The following is a 22,466-nucleotide window of genomic DNA, read 5'->3' as shown; positions in this document are numbered from 1 at the left end:
CAGTCAGCAAGGGTGCTCACTTTTTTAGTCTTGGGCCGATGGGGCACGAGGCGAGGGAGCAACTCCCTGATTGACACCCACAAATCTGATTCTGATAGATGGAGGATGTACTATGTCATGTACATGTAGATGGCAAGATGATTGAAGATACATGAGCCATGAGTCATGACTGTACACTTGTAACATACCCCCCCCCCCCCCCGTCTTTTACTGTTGCTGCTACCAAGACTTGCAAGATTCCATAACTCGGGGGGGGGGGGGGGGGGGGGGGGATGTCGGATATCACAAAGCGAAAGACAAAACGACTTCTCAAGCAAGCTGGTACATGTCGGCAGACCAGAAATACAGCTCAAGGCAGGTTCTGTAGAAGAGAATAATTGAAAACAGTTCTCGGTAGCCAAGTACAGACTTGAGACAGACACTACACTACAATGCCAACAACGTAACAAAGAGACGAAACAAACTTGGCGTGAAAAAAACAATATGAAGAAAACAGACTACTTTCCAAACACTACCGTAAAAGTAGTAAAGTACACAAACTACATTGTAGTTTCAAGTAGCAGAAGATCCGCGAAGGTAAGCAGCACAAACTAGTTCTAAAACAATTTATCGTGAATAAAACATGCTGAGATTGTGAAAGATAAAAATCAGGTGTGTGAGAAAGCCAATATCATCGGGACTGACTACATCGCGGAGATGTTGAATGGAATTTCAAAGCCTAGAAAAAGCACAATAAAGGTACTGTACTGATCACAAGGTGCGGCATGACACGAGTGAATGGTCGTCAACATGAAAGATCAACAGGAAGCACAGCAGCGAGCCATAACTAATTAAAGAAGCTGCTACTGAAACGCCATGAAACACACATACACACACACACACCATCCTTGTTGTAAGAGAGAGCGGGAAAGTATTTGGAGAGTCCAAAAGTAAAACAGATGTGTGAAGTTGTGGGTGCGCATTGCACCGGGAGAGAGACTAGAGGAACGAGTGGGGAAACCGTACTTTGGTAGCAAGCCAACCATGGGTATTGTTATGATCCAGGACGCATCAGTAAAAAAACCCCACATAGAAGCGCAACAGAAGAACATATTAAAAAGGTAAAGCCACTTTGGCAATGGCAAAGTAACTATGGTATAAACTATACGAGTAACACTGGCATTCCGGATGTCACATCGTAACGAAGTGCTATCCGTTACAGGAATGGTCCAACGCCAAAGACAAACAGCTCGGCAGGCCAGATATCCACTAACCAGGCACAAGAATTGTCGGCATCTTCGCCGAGTCTGGAGAGCATGGTGCTGGTTCAGAACTTGGCACTGGCGGGAAGCATGGGAGAGCGACGGCTTCTGCAAAGCCCGCGGCCACCAGTTCATTTCCTAAGTGGATAAAGCGATCTCCGTCAACGTTGAACAACTCAACTTCCATGCGCAATGTTGATTGTCTACATGAGCAGGGTGAACGCATAGAGCAAGAACGTAAATAGATACTGTCAAGACTAGAAGATCTATACATGGTTATGACAAGAGTACTGCAAACCTAAGAGTTATGACAAGAGTACTGCAAACCTAAGAGATCTATACATGCTTATGACAAGAGTACTGCAAACCTAAGAGATCTATACATGGTTATGACAAGAGTACTGCAAACCTAAGGCAGGGTACATGATAGCTTGTCTACCTTCAGTTCTGGACAAGAACTGGGATCGCCGCTAACACCACCAGGCCTCCACTTGAACGTATACCATTATCATTTACTTTTAGCATTCTTTCAGAAATTGTCCGATGACATTGCTATGTTCTACACTGATGTGTCCACTACAGGACTAACTAAATGTGTGACTCACAGTAAAATGTAATGTACAATACCGCTAGGCTGCCTGGGTAGGTCCTTACCTGGATAGAACCTTGGCTATCAAAACCCTGCCATCCGTCATGCGCTGCATTTCAGCCCTGTAGCAGGACACACAGCACAAGAAGGAAATATGACACAAATGAAGGAGTTCCACGGCACACGAGCTTCTACTACACTGGGACTGATCAGGAGTTGCACACCCTACGGGGGTGGGGGTGATGGACTCTTAGCGCTGGTTTCTTTTGAGATATGGATGACAAAATGTGTATGGAGTGGCAAGCAATGCAAACAGTGCTACAGATGTGCAAACCGGCACTTTGCTCACCACTGTACACTACAGTGGCACTGTACTGCCACTCAGCACAAAGCTTCTCAAATGACGACGTAATGGCGGAACCGCTATTCCACACACCGCACTGATCTCACAGCAGCACATTGGACATACCTAGCATCGGGATGCCAGCGCTTCGCTGCGACATCAACTTGCGCATCGGAGATATCAGATGCCACTGCCGACGTTGGTGGGGAAACAGGCATGATGTTGGCCAGGAAACACTCTACGGCCTGGAACGGCAAGTGAGTGAACTCCTGGTGCAGAGCGCGGATGTCACGGGGAGATACGACAGCCAGATTACCGTAGTCAACGAAGAACACCTGCTCAGATGGTAGAACACAATGTACAAGCATACACATACACACACAAACATGCAGACGTACAGACATACAGACACACACACACACACCATTGACCATTTGACGCCCATCAATGATAGCGATTCTACAGCAGAAGCCATAGCAGCTTGTGCTGGGATTGCACCATTCAACAGCTTGCAAGGCTGAAGAATTGACCGCCACTATTCAGCCTGGTCTACACCACATAGCTATGAAGTGGCTTTTTCTGGCCAGTGAATCCCTACTTTTTGGTCTTTTTCATTTTTTTTCACGCACACACATCACACCACATACTCCGGCTTGCACTGGCACACACACACACACACACACACACACACATAAACTTTGCTACAACCAAAAGTACAGTATGTACTCTTGCTATCACCCAAATTGTCATTGGTACATATCACTCATTGCAAAGACGCCAACTCGTTACTATGGGATGTTGAAGGCTGTGAGCACACCTTTATGTTGGTGCCAAAACCCGGGACGCAGAGGATGAGTTAGTTTGTCTTGAGTCTGCTCGTCGTCGTCGTCAACAATAAAGTAACTTTGAAGTCAAAAGTAAGCGTGGGAGCGGAGGAGATGAGGAGTTGGTGGCAGCGTAAGACGATGGAAAGGAGGCGGAGGAGGTGATGGACTGCGATTGAACCTGTGGACTGGAGCCTGGGACGGCAGGTACCGCGATGGAGCTGTACACCATCCCCAGTCACAGGGCAGCGCCGAGAGGTTCAACCGTACCCTGCTGACCATGATACGCAAGATCTTGGATGAGATCGTGATTACCCCACCGACATCGTGGCCGAGAGTGATTGCATCATGGATGACGTTCCTGTCTGTCCTTTCAGCGCCGGTGACAATGTTCTCCTTCGTCAGCCTTCCCGTCACCAGAAGCGTGAGGCAGCGTTTGAGTCGGGTTGGCTCTGAAGAAAGTCGTCACACCAACAACTGTTGTTGTGACGCATGCATCCGGTACTCGGCGCGAGAAGATCATTAATGTGGAATTGTTGAAAAGAGATGTCCACATCCCAGTAAAGCAGAGTATTTCCAGCGATGCTATGGAACTTGATTCTGATTTGTTCGTCTACGTTTCTACTGCTAACCCTGATCACCTGAGTTCAAGGAGTAATTGCACGGGTCACACAATGCAGGATGTACTGTTGTTTTCACGATATCTAACGTTAGATATCGTGAAAGCCAGGGAGTCGTAAAATACCGTATTTTACGACTCCCTGGTGAAAACACCAGTACATCCTGCATTGTGCGGGAGACACCAAAAAGTTAGGGTGCCAGTTTCCCATGAATGGACTGTAAGTAGCATATCTAGCATGGGCACAATCTTCCAGGGCCAAAAATGATATACAGTGGTCCCTTTATAATCCGGCACCATTTGTACTAAAGAAATTCTGCTGGATTAGGGAGGGTGCTGGATTAACAAATTTGATCTACTGTTGCAATGTGATTGAAGAGGATATTTTGGCTAATGAAAATTGTGCTGGTTTATAAAGTGCTGGATAAAAAGAGGGACGACTGTAGCACTTCATGGATTGACAAGAGCGTAGCTCACAGATCTCTGGGGTCTTGACCTAGGGTATGTTCGATTGTACGAATCCATCAGCCCCGGAACCGGATTCGCCAAATTCGTACATGTTCGATTGTACGAATCCGGATCCCGAGAGCACGGATTCGGATCCAGTAAACCCACCTCCCAAAGACGGATTCGACGGATTCATTTTCATGGTACGACTCGTATCTACTCAAAACTCCCAATATGCGTACACGAGGTCGAGAGTTCACCGCAATGCATACAGATACTACGGGATGAGCTGTAGCAACGCGGTTGCCAAGGCCTTGAAACGGATTATCGGTTGTGCACATTCGATTGTATACGTCCGATCGAAGTGATCTGATCGGCGGAGATCGGGATCCAGTTTCCACAATCGAATGCAGCCCTAGTACCAGAGCGTATATGTGGTGTGGTAGCCATGTCCCACCGGCAGCAACTTCTTAGCCGTTTTGCCTAGTTTGCCTATAATAGTGCCCATGACAGCCATTTGCTGGTGTGATGACCAGACTGCACTGGCTGTACCCAAGCTACGTGCCTGATTGAGCAGTATTCCAAGTACACTGCAAGCACAGATCACAATGCACACGACGAGTAAGTCACCTCGATGCTCTCCTCGGCTGCCTCCACAACCTTGGCACGGTACCAACGCTTGTCCTCGGTATTCTGTACAGCCACCAGCTCACCGCAGGCACGCAATACCAAGTCACCGCTGTACTTCATGTTCTTGTAGTGCTTGCTACAATGACAACACAAACGTAGCGACAACAAGAAGAACAGAGTACTGGCAATTAGAACTTTCTCCCAGCAGGTTAATATACCAGTACCTAAAAAAAAGCCCAAATCACCCCCACACCCTTACTGTCCAATAGGTACCGCTTGTGCACTACGCTTTGCCTATCAGAGGCATTGAGCACTCTAGCAGGTTAAGGCACACTGCCTCTGTGCTTCACGCTCCCACCCCATGGTGGTTGAGCACTATCGTTTTCACCCTGCAAGAAATGGAAACTATAAGGCCAGTACCACTTGGATATTCCCTGAAGAATGTACCAGTAACCCCAAATCACATACATATTGCCATGATATTGGTGGGACAGGCTAGCAGCATGGCATATGACATCATCATTTCAACAAAAACTGATCTAAAGTGCAAGTAGCTTTGGTGTCCAGATAACCGAGGCATACGCATATTTCCGATCCACAATCAACAGCCAGCTGTGACCTACAACAAAGCATTCATTCAGGCACTAAACAAACTGGAGGGACGGTGAGCTGAGTACGTACTTCATTCTGTCCACCATCGATGCCAGGTCTTCGTCCTCAGCCATTCCGCAGTCTTCTACACGTGGCACGCATGTACATGCCCAAACACATGCCCAAACACACACACACACACACACACACACACACACGTGTACCATAATGGTCCATTAGGGAGGTTGGAGGCAGTTTTGGTCAAAATTCATTTTTTACACAGTGTCTTCAATTCTGTGGATGCTCCCATGCTTGAACCAAAGTATCACATTAACGGATACGGTGACACCTAGGTTTTATTGTGTCCTCAGATTCTGCATGTGATTACCTTGTTATTCAGCTAAAAAGGAAACAAATTCAATGAGAAAAAGTCATCATCTCTTACTTTGAAATAATACCACCACCATCACTATGATCATAGACACTGCAATTCAAAAACGTATACCTCTCCAAATTTCGCCCGTGGGACTTCACCAGGGAGTATAAGGAGAGCTATGATATTTTGGAAGTGCAGTGTCTGAGACTGTAGCCATGGGGGTGGTTTTAAGAGTTGACTAATTGGCTGCAGTGGAGTTTCCGAATATTGGAGAAAGTGACCAAGAGTCGAGACATATTGTGACAAATGGCTGCAGCTGTTGCTAACTAATATGGGCACACATAGTCTCCACGACAAATTGTGGTCTGATTTTGGCAATAGTAGTGACGGCTATCAAGCAACCAGCAATGTTTCAAATACACAACAGGCAGGGATGTCAAGCAGGCATGGAGAGACAGCATCACAACCAACTCCCAGACCTATCACAGCATGCAACGGGAAAGAACCCACTCTGCTACACATTGAAAATCCATTTGAATCGCAAGCAGGAAGATTAACAAACAGGATATACCGTAAAGTCTTGTATAAAAGCCGAGGCTTCTATGACTTTCTTGGTGAAATTTTGCAGGCTTTTATACAAGACAGGTATTTCTATGTATGTCAACACTAAAACCAGGCTTATGTGTGATTTGATGGGCCCAAAATTGCGGCTTCTATTCAAGTGCGGCTTTTATACAAGACTTTACGGTACATGTAGTCATAATTATAGCTATCCTGTGCACTCCCCCCCCCCCCCCCCCCCCCTCCAACACACATACACGTAGGCATAGGTACACATGTGACATCATGACATCAAATACTCGTACCGGTATCATCTTCCGTCGACTCAATGCCACCAGGGCCAATCAGTTTGTTGCCGTACGGCAGCTGGATCCAGAAGCGGTCAGCTTCCACCACCACCGACACTACCACTGCCACCCATTGGCCAACGGGCGGCAGTGCCAGGTTGTAGTTATGGCAGAACACAAACTCTTTGTCAGACGTTACCAGGCCTACACACGCAAGAGAAGAAAGAAACCAAGGAACCATAAGTACCATTCCAAAACACTATAAGTAATAACTCCCGCATCTCGTCTCTAAAGTGTTTGCCCCCCCCCCCCCCCCCCCCCCCCCCCTCCTCCCACACACACACATGCAAAACAAGGATGCCCAGGTGGCTATATTACGTTGTAGGGTATAGCGTGACATAATAGTGGTGCAGGCACACCATCGATAATGTGAATACAGTTAGGGATCTCAGCGCGTGCAGTGCGCAGGGTGTTTGCGCATACATTGCGTCATCGAGTTTTGAGTGCAGCTCGCGGACACAGCAGAAAAATGGCGACGGTCGATTTTCGACACTAGGGGACGCGGTGGACACTAGCGGAATCGTCATCTTCATCGTCGTTCGAACATACTTTGTAATTCCCGCCGAAGGACAGCGTGGCCAAGGCGATATTGCCCCGGTCGATTTTCCTATAATTTTCCATGCGGCAAGAACCCACTTCAGAGAGGATTGAGTCAAAAATTCAGACGTTTTCTCCGGTTAGATTGTCCTAACTTCGATTTTCAGTGCATCAGCCATCGCGGACATCGCCACCATTATCACTCGGAGAGAAGACATCGCTCAGTAGAAGAGGTGTTCACGCTGCGTCCAAGAGTGAAAGATTGTGCTCTTTGACCCTCCATAGTTCCTCTGAGAGAGTGTCTGGGAGATAGGTAGCTTGGAGATGGCCGTAGAACGTGCTTTCCTGGACGCAATATTTAGCCATTTCTACTGTCTTCTTCAACTTGATTTATTTCGAAAAAAATGTTCTTTTCCACGATTTCTGCACTGGACACGTTTGGGATCGAAAATCTCACCTGCGCAGACTGGCTGCGCAGTTCACGCGCTGAGATCCCTAATACAGTGTGGTGTGGAATCAATCGTGCTTGTGGAATCTGCACGCTTACCCTTGGCGTCATGGCTGAATCGACAAGACTTGCCGCGCACACATCCACGGCCAGACATGAAGTTACGGCAGATAGCACGGCCCTGCTTTCCACCTTCAAAGATATATACAGCACAAATGCGCACACAATTGCAAACAGAAACACACTGTCCCTTATTAAAATCACAAACAAGCCGGCGCGAAATCAACACACAGGGATGACTCCAGACCATTTCAGTCATGGCCCTCATGGACGACAGTTAACAACATCGACAAGCGGGGTAAAAAGAGCAAGAATCTTAGCCTAATAGAATACAGTCGTCCCTCTCCAATCCAGCACCCTCAATAAACCAGCACAATTTTCATTAGCCAAAATGTCCTCTTCATGCATGTTCTAGCAGAAAATCAGATTTGTTAATCCAGCACCCTCCCTAATCCAGCAGATTTTCCGCGGCACAAATGGTGCCGGATTATAGCGGGACCACTGTACTTCAGTCAGAGCAGCAACTTCCAAAACATGGCAAGAGACGCACCGTATTTCCTCGATTATAAGCCGCACCCGCACTTTTAGGTTGGAGCCATATCGTTTCAATATACTCACATAAATAGGATGTCACACTGGATTGTAAGGCGCATCCCCTTCTTCGCCCGAGAAGTTGAGTGTGAAAAGGTGCGACTTATATTCGGGGAAATACGGTACTACAAAGAGGGCAAATCACTGACTCACCATAGCCAGCCACCGCTTGTCCAGCGTTGGACAAATCAACACCGTAACTGTTGCTCATGCTCGTAAAGTCCTCGCCCATCGGGTCCCAGCTTACGAGAGCCTTTTGAACAACTGGGTCCGCCAGTGCGGCGCTGCTAAAGCCTACGTCCGCTGTGGGTGTAACACATGACAAACAACAACAAACAAAAACAGGGCATTCGGATAAGAACGTGCACATGCCAGCAGATATACTTACTTACCGTAATTCCGCGCATATAAGCCCATGGGCTTATATGTGAAGTAATGCAGTTTGGGGATAAAATATCCAATACGAGGTGAATTGCTATTTCTGGACATTGTACATTTCTGGACATTTCGAGTAAAATAATTTTTCGTCGCGTGTAGAGTCAAGTCAGTCAGGTTGATGAAGTTTGTTCTTGTTGTAGTTGACAGCTGGGCTGTTGTAGTTTCTCCTCGTGTCGGTGCCTTGTTGATAGCCTTTTCTTGGGAGGCATTTCAACGAGTTTTGTGGTACTATGTCGCATGAGAATTTTGAATTTTGAGTAAAATAAGAAGTGATGGACGAATCATTGGCGTCCCCATGTGCACTTCACATCAGACGCTGTATAGTCTTGGACCTGTTGGCTGGAAGTGTGAAGAGGCCAACTGCAGTCCACCAATAGAAAAAATAACAAAAATGGTGCAGTATAAGATGCCCATTGACGCTATTTTACTTTCATGTCCAGATTTCCATACACTGAAATTTAGGCCAACAAATTGGCCTGTTGAAAACATCCTGCCATAAAGTCTCTGGGATCACAGCATGAGCAATTGTCTCATATTTGGAAAGATGAAGGATTAGGCCATACAATAGATACAAAAAGATATGAAAAATGTAAAACACACAGCCAGTGGGCCTCTATTTTATTTTCATGTCCAGAAATTGCTATTCACCTCGTAGAACAAGTTCGTTTTTTAGCCCATGGGCCAATATTCGAATTTTGAAGGTTCACGAAAAAGTACAAGTCCGTGGCCATAGTGGGTCTACCATACTCTACTGGTAAACTGCACTGACCTGCTGTACCATGGTAGGAAGAGTCCATATTGTGAAAACTTCTACTTGACACGCGAGTTGCATTTGTGTCTGTTTATTAGCCCATGGGCTTATAAACGGAGGTGGGCTTATATCCGGATATAGGCCTGTGGGCTTATACGCGCGGAATTAGGGCACCTACACGGACTCCCATCAAGATTCGAGTGAGTTACGAATGTTTGAGTGCATGCATGTCCATCAACATCTGGCGGTCAAGTTTTTTGTATGTACCCGTACAGAGTCCTACTTATAGGTTAGTGCATGGCAGGGAGGACCTTATGGCTTGTTAGTGCCCGACATTTCTACAGTTCTTACTAATCATTAGCAGCACAACAAGCACTCGCAAAAACTCACGCTTGCCATCATCCAGGAGCTGGTCCAATTCAAACTGGTCACGGCGAAGTTTGGTGTTGAAATGGAAGTCGTTGGCGTTGGTATCGAAGAGATTCACGTCAATCGAGTGCAGCCACGGGCGAGTGGAACTCTTCGGATAGTAATAGGCGACGGACGTCTTGTCTTGCAATGTTGATGATGGTGTGTTCCTGTGGGCACTTATCAAGTGAGCAATGAGGATACGGCCGTTGCTGACATAATCCTCAAGATGCTGTGTGGCCTTATCACACCAAACTGACATGTCCTGGTCAATGAGACAAGCAAAAAAGCAAACAAAAGCAAAAAATATATCAATATTGTGTAAAAGGACAAGTAGTGTAATTCATGACAGGAAAGCATGACCACACACGCCAAACAAATCAACTGTTACCCAATGTGCTCCCCCTGTGTCTCATTGCACGGGCCGTAATACTGTACAGTACAGCTGTACTGACAAACATCAGCATCCCGGTATGGGAATAGGCCCGAGGCTATCAATTCACCCTACAGTCATATTAAGTCAACGCACTACTGATAGCGCATATCGGATGAGGAGGGGGAGGGCAGCTGCAAGCTACTTGTAAGAGAGTAGCTAGCCCATGCCTGCGCCCGTGGACGACCATCCAAAACACCGTACAAGACAGTCTGAAATACTGTTTGCTACAAGTATTACCGGGTTTAACCAAAAAATAAATAAAGACAGAAGAAAGAAGAGTTCAAAGAGCGCATGGCCTACCTGAGTGCCCGACACCCCATAGTCCGCAGTGTTTTCATCAGAAAGAATTGCCAGTGAGCAGCGCACAGCCAGAATGGGGATGCGGAGCAGTTCATCAGGTAGTCGACGGACATGCCCAGCTCCAACAGTCAACACCTCGCCGTAGTCGACGAGCTGTACGCGCAGCTGTTCAACCACCGACTGTGTCACATCACCACCATCGGCCACCGCACTGGTCATTTCAATTCCCATGCACACACCACGATACCAGGTATCGTCCTCCGTGCAGAACACACAGCACGGCTCAAAGATCTGCGGCGTAAACATGTCCACCTCACTGTCACCATGCAGCTTTGACAGCAGCTCCGTCACCATGTTCAGCTGCACAACGGGCTCTTTCGAAACAACATGCAGGTAAAACTCCGAAGGGCCAACAGCCCGCGACATCATCACCTTCAAGCTGCCATTTTCAACAGGAAGACATGGAGGCTGGTAGGATGGAAGGTTTGACCCTGACGCCGAATCAACATTACTGCTGCCTTCGCTGTCCGCACACTCTCCACTGTTGGCACTGTCGTATTCAATAGAGTTTAGGCGATTCTGAGATCGCTTCTCAACATCAATTGTGCTGTTGCGCACCGCCGCTCTACTGAGATCTATTCGCGATAACGGTGATAATCCGGTTCGACTTTTCTGAGTCAGGTTCTCACGGCTTGGTGACCTGTTGCATACCTCCTGGGAACTGCAATCGGATGACGACGGCGCATTCCGTTTTCGCTCACCTGCACGGCCACCTCTGCTGCGACGCCGTGTTTGCGCAGGAGAGGCCTGCGACTGAGAGCCGGTGGGTTGACAGGCAGAAGCAGAGGCAACTGGCTGCGCGTGACGGGAATCACCAGTGCTTGGGTCCCTGGTATGTGTTGTCATGGCGCGTGAGTCGGCAGCAGCAGCAGCATGCTGGCTTACTGAGCCGGCTGTCACATTCCTGCTAGTAGGTGATTCAGAGAGCACAGTGTGTGAGGTGGCGGCGGTCTCCCTTGTGTGTGCTGATTGCTGTAGGTTGTTGTGGGTCGATGCTATATCTACATGGAATAAGTGGCAAACATCAGCAGACAATGGAGAACAGAGGTGAAGGGCAAGATGATAATTAAGTGTGCATGTTTGCATGTATGCGCGAGTATGTGCATGCTTGCGAGCCAGCTGCCCTGGCATCACTGTGTTCTCAGGTAAACCCGTGTTCTCAGCTTTCACTAAAATAAGGCTTCAGGCCAACAGCCCCAGCAAGGAGTCAGTTTTGCCCTTTGATAACTTCTGGTCAATTCAATAAATAAGTGCTGAAGTATCATGTATGATGTAACACACATGTGTGAGTGCTAATGGGAGAGTGTGTGTGTGAGTGTGTGTGTGTGTGAGAGAGTGTGTGTGTGCACGCGCGAAAGAAAATCCAAAGTGAATGAGCAGCGTGCCGAGGCGGCGCAGCAGTAACAAGGAGAAACTTGAATCAAGGAAAACTGGCTGTAACATAAGGTCACATAGGCAGCGGACTACACCACCATACTATAACATTTCCAAGAGGACACAATGTGCCTGTTATTTACCAATGCTGCTGATATACATGTACTTGTAGTATAAAGAAATGAGTGTGCTTACCAGGTGAATGTGCTACGTGATGGTGCATCGACGGAGCGGAAGAAGAGGATTGCTCTTGGTCACTGCTCAGTGAGGCGATGTCCTCCGCCAGTTTCTGCTCAGCCGCTCGAGACAGCAGCGCAAGGCCACTCTCAACAAGCACATTTCCGACAGAGAGGCCGCTAGGAGCAGCGTCATCTGGTGGAGTGCGCAGCTGAACGCAATGTGTGGGAATGAGTGGAGTGTCACGGCGGCTAAGGATGGTGCCTGTCACCGTGATTCCCGCTACAGTCGTTGCAAAGAGCTGGGATGCCTCTTGTGACCATATTGATGAAGACGATGACAGAGGCCGAACCTCCGACAGCTGGCAGTGAACAGCATGGAAAGGAATTCGCTGGAACTTCTCGTCCAGTAGCGCCAAGCTGGCAACAGCTGCCAGCTCAGTGTTTCCGTAGTCCACATACAGAACTGCGCACTGGCCATCTGCAGCCGCACCCAATACACACACACACACACACACACACACACACACACACACACACACACACACACACACATACAAGTACACGAGCGTGCACACGCACAAGAACGCACGCACGCACGCATGCAAACACACATACAAACACACAGGTGAGTAAAACGATGGCTACACTTGAATACTACAAGACACACAGGGACTCTATACAAGATAATGTGCTGGAGTTGACAGTGCACAAAGGCTAGACCAAGAGAATAAATCAACAAACATGGAATCTTACTGGGCCGCACTTCAGTCACAATAGCGCGGTACCAGGAATTGTCTTGGGAAAACTGGGCAGCACACACCTGTCCAGGTATGATTGCATTGCCAAGCTGCCTAGGGCCATTCTTCTCAAAGTGATCGCTGTATGAAAAAGCGAGAGAGAGAGAGAGAGAGAGAGAGAGAGAGAGAGAGAGAGAGAGAGAGAGAGAGAGAGAGAGAGAGAGAGAGAGAGAGAGAGAGAGAGAGAGAGAAATAAGCACACATACACACATGCACACTCTCATACTGTACTTGTTGACCGCCGGAAACTGGTCGCGTGGGTCTCCCATTGGGAGAGGGAGAGAGATTCACATGAAAATCGTGGAAAGATGACTCAATTGGCCAGTGAACTGCAAAACAGCCGACACCCCCCCCCCAGCCTACGAGTGGACTAAAAAGTATGCCCTAACACATGGGCTCATGTGTGACAAAGGTGGCAGGTACAACATTACACAGCCGAGCCCGATGGTAACAGACCCAATACTATCTGGCACAAGTGTACCCATCAACTAAAGTAGCTGGCGCGCACGCACGCACGCACACACACACACACACACACACACGCACACACACACACACACACAAGCACACACACACATGCGCATGCACGCTGTACAAAGGACTCTGAAGCCCAAGCCTGATAAAGGAGACACACCACATGGATGTGAGCAAGCCTAGTTATAAAACATGTGTACAGAGGGCAGTCAACATGTAGTTCATAGCTGCATAATACTGCTCGGCGTATATTAAATGATGTAAAACATGCTCTCTTACCTCATCTGTGCCATAAAGTCATCCAGCTGACTACTGGTTATCTGTACCCAGAAGTCATTAGGGCTGCTCAGTTCTATGACGAGACCGGTGAAGACGTGTGTTTCTCCCAGCAGCAAGCATGCTGGGTGGTAGCGCTGCTGCGGTTCTGAAAGCGCCGAACTGGTACTTGTTGATACAGCCGAGGAGACTTCTGACACGGAGACAGCACTTCTAGAAGCCACTGTGCGAGCTGGTGGCGTGATTTGGTGCACACCAACGGAAGGCACCGGTGACCTCTCTTGCCCGTGCTGCTCCTGTTTTGGCTGTTGGCGGCATTGCTGATGAGGACGACTTTCACTGGTGGGTGAATGGTGTGTTTGATCAACAGATTGCCTTGATTTCGATGAGTTAGCCTGGCGGTCCCTAACATTGTTAGAATTAATGATATACGCAACCTGGCGTAGCTGGCTCTCAGGAAAACGGTTGACCCGCTCATCTTGTGCCTGTGCCGCTGGTGGTGGTGTTCCTGTTACAACTGCTGCTGTTGCTGCTGCTACTGGTGCTGCTGCTGCACATGCTGTTGTAGCTATGGCTGGTGCTAGTGCTGCCTGACCTGGTACTTTCTTTGCAGTTGGTGCAGGCCGTGCGCTCTGCCCGTTAGCATGTGCTCTTTGCAAAGCATGAGCACTGGCCTAGCACATAACAACACGTGTGCACAAATATACATGCACACCACACACACACACACACACACACACACACACACACACACACACACACACACACACACGCGCACGCAAGCACACACACACGTTGAGTTGGCAATCATGACAAAACATGGAAACTCGTACCAGATAGAGTGAGAAGTTGACTGAGAACACGACAAATACATGTACACAATAATTAAGAAAACGTGTTTATTGAACGGACGGTGGTCCCTATCCCACCAGCAATCCCACGCCCAGGCACGCAGCCAAGGGGATGTAGGCAATCACATGGTTTCACCGACAGGCTCCCAACATGTTGAGTGAAAATCTCAGCAACCACTGACATTGGAACATGTTGAGTGAAAATCTCAGCAACCACGGACATTGGAAACCATCCTGAAGGCAAGCAGTAGTGGCAGTTTCCCCGGCCTGACTGCTGACATCGAACCGTGTGGTGTGTATTTGTTGTCGCTTTACACTGCACGGGGGGTTATAAACTGAGTACCGGCGCGAATATGACCCTTGACAACAATGTAATATAGCACATGTACCAGCATGTAACCATGGTACCCCCCCCCCCCTTGCTGACAGCCTGGCTAGGTGCCCGCCTACACAAGGAAACAGACAGTGCACCGACTTCTTCACATAGCATACCTGTTCGGTGCCATTCAGCCTATGGCCAACAACACTGCCTTGCTCCTCAGCGTCCTCTCCATCATCATCATCCTCGTCATGGTCGCTGGGCAAGACCTCGCCCCATGCTGCACAAAGCAGAGTAGTTAACACACGTTGGTACAACCAAATGGGTAAAGGAATGTCCTTGGCTTCAGGGGCATGCGAAACCCACCGCCGTGTCAACAATATCCAACAAAAATTGCAATGCATTGAATCAATCATCCAGTCAAGTATATGGCAGGATCTACACATATGAAGAGACGAGGTCCAGTCGAAATGCATTGCCACCTTTAAGTTTGCCGGAGTGCATTATCACTTTTAAACGTCTCATGCCAAAGCAATCAACAGAAAACTGATAACAAAAACCCGGAGACTGATCATTACAATACTCACTATGCGTGAGTCATGGCGCAAACATTGGTGAAGATGACACACCAGGCGGCGCCCCAAATGCAAAACACAAAGATGTAGGTGAGGAGCTCCCAGGGGCGTGGGGCAACCGACGCCTGCAATTCCAGTCCTTACCAAGCACGGAAGATTGTGCTGCTGCGACTGGCAATAAACATGTCATTCAGGTCACGCCAGGCTTGAAGTTTCAAAGGTAAAATATGCTCTCACGTTGACATTTTGTTACCAGCTCAGTTTTTGTTGTTGAGGTTCTTGGGATTCTTTGCATTGTAGAGGATGGTCAGCTTCTCACCTCTGCAAAGGTAGCACCATTTGTCTTGCTGGAATACGCATACGCTCTTCTATGCATTTTACACCGTATGGTAAGGGGTTCCTGAGCACGCTGCACGCTCTACACAAGCTTGATCAATTCTGTGCTGTTTTGGTACCATTCGTGCCTGAAGCTCCGGGTGTACACGGTAGACCAAGGAAATCCTTTGCCTACGACGTCTCCTGCGCTGGCGCTACCATGTGCTCTGGTGTCGAGTGAAGTACCGGGCACAGTTTCGGCTATGGACACAGCATCACCGATACCAGCAGCTGATGAGAGACCATCCAACAGTCTGAGATTGGAGGCATCAAGGCTTTCGGAGAACGAACAAGCGTCAGGCCGATGGATCGAGAATGCGCCTGTGACAGCAACAGCAACCTCATCACCAGCAGCAGCTAGGCCAACTACGCATCGGATGTGCCTGCCACCATGGCATACAGCGGTTGACTATGGTGGTGGTAGGAATCAATATCCTAGGTACACGTACAGGCCAGGCCCATAGCAAATAACGACTGTAGGAGCAGTAGGTCGTGGAGACCTCCTGCTCCCACGGGCTACATACAGTGAGGCTGATACTCCTGAACTTCTTGCACGTCTCGACCAAGGCACATATTCTTGGCTGACAAGGATGCTACGTTGGCAACATCCTCATTACCACTGGTGTCTCTAACCTACACGAGGTGCATGGACATTAAACGCACTTAATCAGTGTTAAAAGCAGAGCTGCAGCTCAATACATGGGTACTCAAAACAAAGACTGATGATACGTACCATCTGGCACCACAAACTGAGGCAAAACCTTTTGCCTCAAAGTAGTCTTCAGAGATACCAGGTCCAACTCCCAAAAGCCAGAGGAGCCGCTAAGGATATCAGCTGAGCTTGGACACTCTGCCAAAACATTCACAGATGAGTCCAGGCACTCCTCCAGCTGACGACTCGTTGCTGGATACTTCGCCTGGAACTTCTTAGTGTCAAGTTCAAATAGCTGCAGTGCTTCTTGCTCGGCCTGCCACAGACAACAGTAGAAACAAGACCAAGCAAGAGCTCAGTGACAAGTCAATACACTCCAAAGAAAACAGTCAAAACACAACACCTTTAGGACTTTGGTGGTGGCTGTGGTGGTGTATGTGAGTGAAAGAGAGACAGACAGACAGACAGACAGACAGACAGAGAGAGAGGGGGGGGGGGGAGTGAAAGAGAGAGGAAGAGGGGAGAGAGTTCAAAGTTCAAACGCATGCACAAAGATGCATGAAGGTGTGTGTGCATATATCCCCAGCACACGCAAGTGGATATTTTCAATCATGTGTTATTTGCCACCGTCTACAATACAGTAGTTTGAATTACAAGCACATTTTTTTCAAATTTCGTCAGGACAGAACACTGAGGGCGCAATCATACCTCACGCATTGACTGCTCTAGTATCTCCAGTCGCTCTAGCATGCCCACCAGACGGCCTTGAATTGACGATACAATATTATTCACCACTTGTACACTGTCTTGTCTAAGCTGAGCAAGGTACAAGTCAAGTTCTGCGAATGTGGAATCGATGAGACGCATCCCCTGCTCCACGATACGAGGTCCATGATGAGTCACAACAGAAGTGGTCAGGCCCGCAACCACACGGCGACACGAGTCTACATTATCACGGCCCTCTCTTACTCGCGCTACCTTCTCCTCAATTCTCTGTCTGAATTGGTCAATGGCCTTCTGGCCAGGCTTCTTTCTCGACGTCATGAATGAGCACAAGTGCAAAGAGCTCCTTTGCACTGGAATCACAACAGAACACACCCTCCACAGGGAGACTTTTACATGGCAAAGAACTGTAGTGGAAAGACAAAAAGCTGCTATGCGTTTACAAAGTAATAAGGCAAGGTCAAGAACTAGAAGTAAAGTCTAAAGAACCAATACAAAAGATGTTTGATTGTTCAAACTATCAAAGACGGTGTTTGTAAACAAATCAAACATGCCAGACCAGAGGAGTGGTGGTAGCACATGTGGGGTGGCGCGTTATTTCAAAAAACGTTTGTACAAAAACAAGACGTCGATACGCGATGTACGTCAACTTTTGCAGGAGTCGTCAAATGACGACTTCACTCCTGGTTGCATCCATGGCAATCGGGAATGGCGTTCAACGTTTCGGCGATGTTCAGTTCGACTTCAAAAACAAGATACCAGATTTTTCAACTATTAATATATTATGCATAAAATTACTTCAGATTATTTTTACTTCGTTACTCAGCTCCTGATGTTTCTCGTTATATGCAAACGAAAGGTAAATTGGTAGGCCATGGGTCGCGGGCGACGCCCGTCTTCGGGGAGTAGTGACTCTGACAGTGACAGAGATCGCCGCCGCAAGAAGAGAGATGACCGAGGTCGTGATCGTGATCGTAGAGAAAGGAGCAGGAGTCGTGATAGAGTGCGGAGGAGATCGCGAAGCAGAGACAGAGAGAGGGCCCGAGACCGCGACAGGGATAGACGAGATGGGCCTAGAAGAGACCGTGATCGTGAACGGGACAGAGATAGAGACAGAGACCGGGCTCGCAGGCGTAGGAGTCGCAGCCGAAGCCCATACCGCCGCAGAAGTCCAGGCAGGAGGCGCAGTCGAGAGAGGAGCAGAAGTAGAGAGCGTGCTTCCCGTCATGCCAGCAAGAGCCCAGAACCTATCACTGGAAAGCGACAATCACCTGCACCTCCTCTTGTCAAGACTGAGACAAAAACAACCAGCAGCTCAACAACAACAACACCAGCATCCACAAACAATGCACCGAGTGCTTCTGCAAGTTCTGATCCACCTCCTGCGAAGCGTACCGATAGCGGCAACCTGGGAGAGGAACAGCAGATTGATATGGTGATGGAAAGGCGAAAGAAAGTGGAAGCTTGGCGTGCAGCTCAGCGGCAAGCCAAGGACGGGACTGCAGAGACTGCAGAGCCCGTGTCGGAAGCAACAGTGAAAGAAGAGCCCATGAAGGAGGAAGAAGAATCTGAGCCAGTTGTGCAGAAAGGCTGGACATTGGATGATGAGGACGATGATGATGAGGCAGAAGAAGAAAATGCTGGTGAGGAAGGTGAATCAAAAAAGTCTGAGGATGATGAAAGCACAGCAGTGGATATGGGAACCGAAGGCGATGACGAGGAGGATGACATTGATCCTCTTGATGCATTCATGCAGGGCGTACAGCAAGAAGTGCGCAAGATCAAAGGAGTCGATGTTGATTCGGAGAAGAAAACGTCCGGAAAGACTGCCACTATCGTCAAGACAGTGGTGACGACGGTGCAGAAAAGTCAGCCAGTCGTGACGAAAAGTACGAAAGGAGAGCTAATGTACAACAACCAAGATGCATTAGAGTACAGTTCGGAAGGTGACTCGGATGCTGAACTGAAGAAGAACATGGCTGCACTGAAGAAGAAAGAGAAGGGCAGCAAGAAAGAGCTGGCCATTGTCGACCACAGTAAAGTGACGTACAGCGAGTTCCGCAAAGACTTCTACGTCGAAGTACCCGAGTTGTCGCGCATGACTGAGGAAGAGGTGAATGCATTCCGCGAGGAACTCGGCAATGTTCAAGTGAAAGGCAAGAATTGCCCGACACCGGCCAAGACCTGGTCCCAGTGTGGTCTGAGTGCACGTGTCATGGACAATATCAAGAAGCTCAAGTACGACAAGCCTACACCTATCCAATCGCAGGCCATCCCCGCGATCATGTCCGGCCGCGATGTGATTGGCATTGCGCGTACCGGCAGTGGCAAGACGGTGGCCTTCCTGCTGCCTCTGTTCAGGCATGTTTTAGATCAGGAGGAACTGGAGACGGGCGACGGTGCGATCGCTATTATCATGACTCCAACGCGAGAGCTAGCGCTGCAGATCTATGCGGACTGCAGGAAGCTTGGCAAGGGTCTGAACTTGACGTGTGCGTGTGTGTACGGTGGCACCGGTATCAGTGAGCAGATTTCCGAGCTGAAGCGCGGCGCTGAGGTGATCATCTGCACTCCGGGACGTATGATTGATATGTTGGCAGCCAACAATGGCCGCGTGACCAACTTGCGCCGCGTCACGTATCTAGTGCTGGATGAGGCTGATCGCATGTTCGACATGGGATTTGAGCCGCAGGTCATGAAGATCATTGACAACACTCGACCTGACCGGCAAACAGTCATGTTCTCCGCCACGTTTCCCCGGCAGATGGAAGCTCTGGCACGGCGTATCCTAAAGCGCCCTGTGGAGGTACAAGTGGGCGGCCGCAGCGTTGTATGCGTTGACATTGTGCAGACTATCATGATGATGGAAGAAGAGGACAAGTACTTCAAGCTGCTGGAACTGCTTGGACAGTACCAAGAAATGGGCTCTGTCCTGGTCTTCGTTGAGAAGCAGGAAGACGCTGATCGGTTGCTGAAGGAACTCTTCAAGTCCGGTTACCCGTGCATGTCCCTGCACGGTGGTATGGATCAGTCAGACCGTGACAGTGTGATCAGCGACTTCAAGCAAGGTGTCACCCGCCTGCTGATTGCCACGTCTGTAGCGGCGCGTGGCCTGGACGTCAAGCAGTTGATTCTGGTGCTCAACTATGCGTGCCCCAACCACTATGAGGATTACGTTCATCGCGTCGGCCGCACTGGCCGCGCTGGTAACAAAGGCTATGCTATCACCTTTATCACATCAGAGCAAGGCCGCTATGCTGGCGACATCATCAAAGCACTGGAGCTTAGTGTAACGCCTGTACCGGAGGAGCTGACACAGCTGTGGGACGATTACGTCGAGGAGCAGAAGTGCATGGGCCGTGACGTCATCAAGATGCGAAACAAAGGCTTCAAAGGCAAAGGCTTCAAGTTTGACGAGTCCGAGAAAGCTCAGGCACAAGAACAACGTGCTCATCAGAAAGCAGCTCTTGGACTCCGTGATTCCGACGAAGAAGAAGCAGCAGCAGGTAAAGCTGCAGATGACCTCGAGGAGCAGATTGAAAAGTGGTTCTCATCGCGTCCACGGCCGAAGGAGAGTCGTCACCAAAAGAACAATGTTAACAAGTCCTCGCTATTGCCTAGCAATGCCCAGGCGGGTGGTGCCTCGTCCACTGCGCCGCAAACCGAAGCACTGCGCCGAGCACAGGCAATTGCTGGCAATATCATCACGGACAGGGGCCTGGGAGCTCAGCTGGGTGCCGGTGGTTCCTCGTCTGGCCTGGATACCATCGGGCAGGTTATGCGCGGTGATGCGGTGCGCTCCGTGTCCGGCGTGGCTCTGGCTGCTCAGCGTGCCGTGCAGATCAGCAAGGAAAGAGGTCTGGCTACCACGCAAAACACGTCTGGTGTGTCAGCATCCACCGCTATGACTACTGACAAGGTTGAGGAAGAGAAGAAAACGGAGGAGCAAGTGAATTACGAGGACGAAGTGGAAATCAATGACATGCCGCAGCAAGTGCGCTGGAAGGTGACGTCTCGAGATTCCATGGACTCGATCACTGAGTATTCCGAGTGCGCTGTCACAGTGCGTGGTGTGCACTTCCCTCCCGGCAAGGAGCCAAAGGAAGACGAGAGGAAGCTGCATCTGTACGTTGAGGGTCCAAACGAGCGTGCGGTGATGATTGCGAAGATGGAGATCAAGCGCATCATTAAAGAAGAGATCCGTCGTCAAGCCAGCACGCTTGCTTATCAGCGGCAACCTCAATCCAGTGGCCGCTACCAAGTTCTTTAGTCTACAGCATGTCACTAGTAACAGATGCAAAGAAGTCAAAGCATGCTTACTTTTCATCAAAATATTTTTTTCATGTTAGAATGTTCATATTGAAAGCTGAAAACTCATTGCCCACATTGATAGTACAGATCCGCATTAAACTTAGTGTTGATACACCAAGAACTCATGAAATTCACCATTTTTGAATCTGTCAGGCGTCTTGCTCCGTTCTTTTCATGTGCTTGCTCATACCAGTAGTATGATTTCCTTGCCAACTACATACTGGCATGTTGCAAGTTTTCGTCTTTTTTTTTCAACAAAATTTAATAACTTGTCTTGAAACTTCTTTCTTGCTGTTTGTTCTGTTGTTGCTACGCCTTGAACGTCTATACACATACCTGCCTCATTTGTGCATTAGTGGATTGTAACGTCACCTTCGTGACTTGTATGATCTTTGCTTTGGCAGCTCTACGTTTCGAGTCTGATAATGTGACATCTCACTGGAAAGACACGCGCATCATAGCTACCGGTAGATGTTCTGCTCACTGGCACAATTCTGGAGTGAACTTGTGACAGCAGACTTTACGGTGGATGTCATCATGGTTATAGCAAGAGTACATGAAACCAAGAATGTGCAGGTCGATTGGTTGCCGCCATGTCCAAATTTCTGGATTACATCATTTTAGTGATATTGTGCGTACAAGCAGGAATCAAGCTGGTGTCCTGCTGCACGATTGCCGCTACACCACTTCCCATTGCTTTTCTAGACCAACTACATGTGTGGTGTAATCCAGGAATGTCGCCCATGCAGAAAAGGTCAGAAGCTCAACACTCTGAGTTTCATGTATTCTAACTTCTTGCCCCTTGGTCATATCAAGAGTACACCAAAAGGTTTATGTTCTCTTCGTCATGTGGATACTTCTCACATGATGCAAAAGGTTGTTGGGCCGCCCACATTCATGCACTGTTTCATCATCATCGGTATTATCAAGACTAGAGTAGATCTACTCTTGGTATGATGGTCA

At 48.6% G+C, this 22,466-nt stretch overlaps 2 protein-coding genes across 2 annotated transcripts; one reads left to right on the top strand and one right to left on the bottom strand.

Moving 5' to 3' along the window:
- Positions 1–306: 306 nt before the first annotated feature.
- On the bottom strand, positions 307–17,746 carry LOC135809180 (uncharacterized). The gene is made up of 16 exons (XM_065322464.1): positions 17,178–17,746; positions 16,551–16,785; positions 15,041–15,147; positions 13,701–14,371; positions 12,904–13,028; positions 12,167–12,628; positions 10,538–11,598; positions 9,784–10,066; positions 8,358–8,507; positions 7,653–7,745; positions 6,527–6,712; positions 5,375–5,429; positions 4,694–4,829; positions 2,300–2,508; positions 1,896–1,952; positions 307–1,444 (listed from the first exon to the last, which is right to left on the bottom strand). The coding sequence occupies exons 1-16, from the start codon at positions 17,511–17,513 to the stop codon at positions 1,249–1,251; spliced, it is 4,362 nt and encodes a 1,453-aa protein (XP_065178536.1). The 5' UTR covers positions 17,514–17,746; the 3' UTR covers positions 307–1,248.
- Positions 17,747–17,978: 232 nt separating this feature from the next.
- LOC135809181 (probable ATP-dependent RNA helicase DDX46) lies at positions 17,979–21,912 on the top strand. The gene has a single exon (XM_065322465.1). It carries the CDS (start codon positions 18,067–18,069, stop codon positions 21,460–21,462), a length of 3,396 nt encoding a protein of 1,131 aa, XP_065178537.1. The 5' UTR covers positions 17,979–18,066; the 3' UTR covers positions 21,463–21,912.
- The last annotated feature ends 554 nt before the right edge of the window (positions 21,913–22,466 follow it).

The sequence above is a fragment of the Sycon ciliatum genome, chromosome 2, assembly GCF_964019385.1.
Source record: "Sycon ciliatum chromosome 2, ocSycCili1.1, whole genome shotgun sequence".
NCBI lineage: Eukaryota > Metazoa > Porifera > Calcarea > Leucosolenida > Sycettidae > Sycon > Sycon ciliatum.
Note: the sequence above shows the minus strand (reverse complement) of the source record. Positions and strands in the feature narration are given on the sequence as shown.

What these genes read in the sequence shown, in the direction of transcription:
- LOC135809180 (XM_065322464.1), bottom strand. Translation starts at nt 17,513, where the DNA reads ATGACGTCGAGAAAGAAGCCTGGCCAGAAGGCCATTGACCAATTCAGA. An exon ending in TCACGTAGCACATTCACCTG is followed by an intron (nt 11,599 to 12,166) that starts GTAAGCACACTC and finishes TATTCCATGTAG; the next exon opens with ATATAGCATCGACCCACAAC. An exon ending in GCTCCTGGATGATGGCAAGC is followed by an intron (nt 8,508 to 9,783) that starts GTGAGTTTTTGC and finishes TTACACCCACAG; the next exon opens with CGGACGTAGGCTTTAGCAGC.
- LOC135809181 (XM_065322465.1), top strand. Translation starts at nt 18,067, where the DNA reads ATGGGTCGCGGGCGACGCCCGTCTTCGGGGAGTAGTGACTCTGACAGT.